Source organism: Trichechus manatus, unplaced genomic scaffold (genome assembly GCF_000243295.1).
Source record: "Trichechus manatus latirostris isolate Lorelei unplaced genomic scaffold, TriManLat1.0 scaffold00299, whole genome shotgun sequence".
Classification (NCBI taxonomy): Eukaryota; Metazoa; Chordata; class Mammalia; order Sirenia; family Trichechidae; genus Trichechus; species Trichechus manatus.
This window is the reverse complement of record NW_004444235.1, coordinates 167934-169767: the sequence shown is the minus strand read 5'-3', so window position 1 is coordinate 169767 and position 1834 is coordinate 167934. Positions and strand designations below refer to the sequence as shown.

General features: G+C 33.9%; 1 protein-coding gene across 1 annotated transcript; it reads right to left on the bottom strand.

Annotated features, from left to right (window-relative positions):
* Positions 1–211: 211 nt before the first annotated feature.
* LOC101342725 (olfactory receptor 5K3-like) lies at positions 212–1239 on the bottom strand. The gene has a single exon (XM_004390449.2). It carries the CDS (start codon positions 1154–1156, stop codon positions 212–214), a length of 945 nt encoding a protein of 314 aa, XP_004390506.1. The 5' UTR covers positions 1157–1239.
* Between the last annotated feature and the right edge of the window lie 595 nt (positions 1240–1834).

Below are 1834 nucleotides of genomic sequence, written 5' to 3'. Positions count from 1 at the left end.
ACTCTAGTAGTTTAGATTTTGAAATACATTTTAGCAGAACCCAGCCTTGCTGATCTTATTTAACCATTTATACATTATTTGACTTAAAAATCATCACGATTTAGTGATTTAATATTTGATATACAAAGACATCATTTTCCATTTTCCCAGTATCTTTGACTTTGAAAAAAGTTTTTTTATCTAATTAAAATCGATGTCTCACAGGAGATATTTATTTCAGAATTTTATGAGGTTTGCTCTTCATAATTGTTTTCATAACATTTATTACTTCCTTATTTCTTAGACTATAGATAAAAGGGTTTAATAAAGGAATTACTACAGTATAAAAAATAGCAACTGTTATATCTTTATACCCTTCGTTAACTGAACTTGGCCGAAGGTACATGAATAGAAGAGAACCATAGAATATTGAAACAGAGAGAAAGTGAGATGCACAAGTAGATAAAGCTTTGCCTCTTCCCTCTTTGGATTTCATTTTGAAAATAGTGAAAAGGATGCAAAGATAAGAGATTAGGACTGTGGTAATAGTAAAGATTTGAATTGACCCTGAAAAGATAAATATCATCAGTTCATTGATATAAGGGTCGACACAGGAGAGTCTGTATAATGGAAGAACATCACAAAAAAACTGATTGATTTGATGAGATCCACAAAAGGTTAACCTTAACAGAAATACTACATGAATCATGGAATGCAGGTTACTAGCTATGTAGGATCCTGTGGTCATCTGAATGCAGAGCTGTATCGACATCATGGTGTGGTACTGCAGTGGACTACATATTGCCACATAGCGATCATAGGCCATTGCTGCCAGGAGAAAGCAGTCCGCAGTTTCAGCATGGCAGAAAAAATAAAATTGTACCATGCATTCATAGAGGGAAATTATTCTGTCCTTAGAAAACAAGTTCTCTAACATCTTGGGGGTGACGGCACAGGAACAGCAGGAATCCATCAAAGCCAGGTTGCCCAAAAAGATGTACATTGGTGTGTGGAGATGGCGCTCCATGAAAATCAATGCCACCAATCCAAGATTCCCCACCATGGTGATCAGATAGATAGCAAAGAATACCACAAACAGAAGGATCTTCAGACCTGGGTGATCCGTAAATCCTATGAGGATAAACTCAGTTGTCAAGGAGTAATTGTCCTTGGTCATCTCTACTTTCTCTGTTGCGATAGAAATTACGGAGAGATAAGATTCTAATTTAGAGTGTTTCTAGTTGACCTTTCGAATTTCTCTTGGACAATACGAGTAGAGTCATTTCCTCAAGCTTCCCCTGATGTCTCTGAAGTACAGGCACACATACTTCTAAGAAACATTAGTTCCCCTAAAATGTCTTATTATATGACCTCAAGTGCTGACGTTCAAGATTCCCAAAAATGTTTTGATTATTTCAAGGAAATGTTTGCAGTGAAAAGGTTTTTGTATATGAATTTCTACAAAGATAGTGGACAAATACAGGGTACCCTAGATTTTCTACTCTCAAATATTTCAGTGTCAGTTTTTGTATTGACGATCTTTAAAGTGTACTTTAAATCAATTTTCCTGTATATATGTATATATATTTTTTCCACTGAGTGAACATTTTTTTTATACAGTATCTTAGTGGAGTGAAAAATTAAAAATTACAAAGTAAGGATGTTTTAAATCTGTAATTTAGAAAGGGCACAAAGGTCACTAATTATTAAGTAGGGAACTATTTAAAGAAAATTACCTTGGAAATCTAGAGAAATAAAAATGCATTGATTTCCTTAATAAATTAATTGGGGTATATCATCTTTATATTTCTATTAACCCAATCTGTTATGATGGAGCAAATTTTCTGAGATTAGT